The sequence below is a fragment of the Oncorhynchus clarkii genome, chromosome 22 (assembly GCF_045791955.1).
Source record: "Oncorhynchus clarkii lewisi isolate Uvic-CL-2024 chromosome 22, UVic_Ocla_1.0, whole genome shotgun sequence".
NCBI classification, from domain to species: domain Eukaryota; kingdom Metazoa; phylum Chordata; class Actinopteri; order Salmoniformes; family Salmonidae; genus Oncorhynchus; species Oncorhynchus clarkii.
This window is the reverse complement of record NC_092168.1, coordinates 44,183,465-44,185,395: the sequence shown is the minus strand read 5'-3', so window position 1 is coordinate 44,185,395 and position 1,931 is coordinate 44,183,465. Positions and strand designations below refer to the sequence as shown.

The following is a 1,931-nucleotide window of genomic DNA, read 5'->3' as shown; positions in this document are numbered from 1 at the left end:
GTTAACTGCTTGTAAGTAACCATTTCACTGTAAGGTCCACACCTGTTTGGCGCATGTGACAAATAAAATTTGATTTTAAAGAAAATGCACCTTTTCTCTCATCTCTAACTATCAGTAAGGTTGAAGGATAGGCTACGAGACCACAACAACATCCAATCCTGTCACACATTACGTCAAGCTTTCACTAATTATTTGTTTATCCAACAGTTTTTTTTCATTTCTGTGCTCTATTGTGTGTGCAGAGAGACTCCGGGGAGGGGAGTGGTTGTCAGCTATTCAGGGATAAATAGAGAGTCAGAACTCAGAGTTTGTCAGAAGGCTGAACTGACAGGGTCACACACAGGACCAAGCAGGAGCAGGACCTCAGCATTTCTACCCTTTATTACAAATGGAGAAAAACAAAGATGTTCAATACTGTTTTCAAGACAGAAACTCTTCTTGCAGAATGGAATTGCTATCGACAACAATCTACATAACACTGTACATCTTCTTCTCATTGATTTCAGTAGTTACAGTATTTTTGAACATACTGGTGATCATCTCCATCTCTCACTTCAAGCAGCTCCACACTACAACCAACCTGCTCATCCTCTCTCTGGCTGTGTCAGATCTCCTGGTGGGACTGATTGTGATACCAGTAACGACTATAGCAATAATGGAATCATGCTGGGGTTTTGGGGAATATTTCTGTGTGTTTTATTTCTACATTGCTTGTTTATGTACTTCTTTATCTCTGGGAAATTTGGTATTGATATCTATTGACCGCTATGTTGCTGTGTGTGATCCCTTATTGTACCACTCTAAAATAACAATAACAAGAATGATGTGTTGTATATCATTTACCTGGTGTTGTTGTATCATATACCGTGCTGCTATTATAAAAAACTTAGTAAATGTACAGGTACCCAGTAGGTGTTTGAATGAATGTTTTATTGTAGAGGAGTTACATTGGGTTAATATCATTGCCCTTGTATTTACAATGGTTGTCCCGTGCTCTATTATTATAACACTTTATATGAAAATCTTTGTGGTGGCCAGATCACAGGCCAGAAAGATATTTTCAAAAGAGGCTGCCTGTGTGTCTGGTGTTAAAACTGGACAGGCAAATAAGTCTGAGAGAAAAGCAGCAAAAACTCTTGCTATTGTTGTTTTCAACTATCTAATTTGTTGGATTCCATTTTTGTTCATAAATATGTTTTTTTTTTCAAGTGACAATTTATCATTTATCATCGGCTTTCTGCCACTTGTTAATTCCTTAATTAATCCAATAATTTATGCTTTCTTTTATCCTTGGTTCAAAGTGACAGCTAAACATATTTTAACTCTGAAGTTAAGGCATTCATAGTTCCTATATTTATATATATTTTTTTTAATCTACAAGCATTGGTTGGATATAGTTATGTTAAACAATTGCTCTAATTGCTTCTTTCATGTAACAATACACTGACATTACTTACAGTATCTCAGTATTGTCATTATGGATACATGTGGTTTTGATACAGAATTATTTGGCTGGATTGGATTGGAATGACTTGGAGAAGGCATTAGAAGGAACAAGCTTGTTTTACAAAAGACATTGTAGTCATTTTGGGTAAAAAATTCCAATATCAAAATCTGTAGTTGTTCCATGTTATTTAATGATAAATAGTATGCAATTATTCTAAAAGTACATTTGGAGGTGCCATATGTTGTTTATCATTGTCCTCTAGTTACTGCATTGGGACACAATGCCTTCAACAAGTGTAGTAAAGGGTGTGGTATATGGCCTATAGACCACGGCTAAGGGTTGTTTTTGTGCACGATGCAACACAGAGTGCCTGGATACAGCCCTTAGCCGTGGCATATTGGCCATATACCACTAACCCCCAAGGTGCCTTATTGTTTTTATAAACCGGTTGCCAACACAGCAAGGAAAGGAAGACACATCTAAA

The 1,931-nt window shown here is 36.6% G+C and overlaps 1 protein-coding gene across 1 annotated transcript; it reads left to right on the top strand.

Annotated features, from left to right (window-relative positions):
* Positions 1-388: 388 nt before the first annotated feature.
* Positions 389-1,345, top strand: LOC139380951 (trace amine-associated receptor 6-like). The gene has a single exon (XM_071124139.1). The coding sequence runs from the start codon at positions 389-391 to the stop codon at positions 1,343-1,345; it is 957 nt and encodes a 318-aa protein (XP_070980240.1).
* The last annotated feature ends 586 nt before the right edge of the window (positions 1,346-1,931 follow it).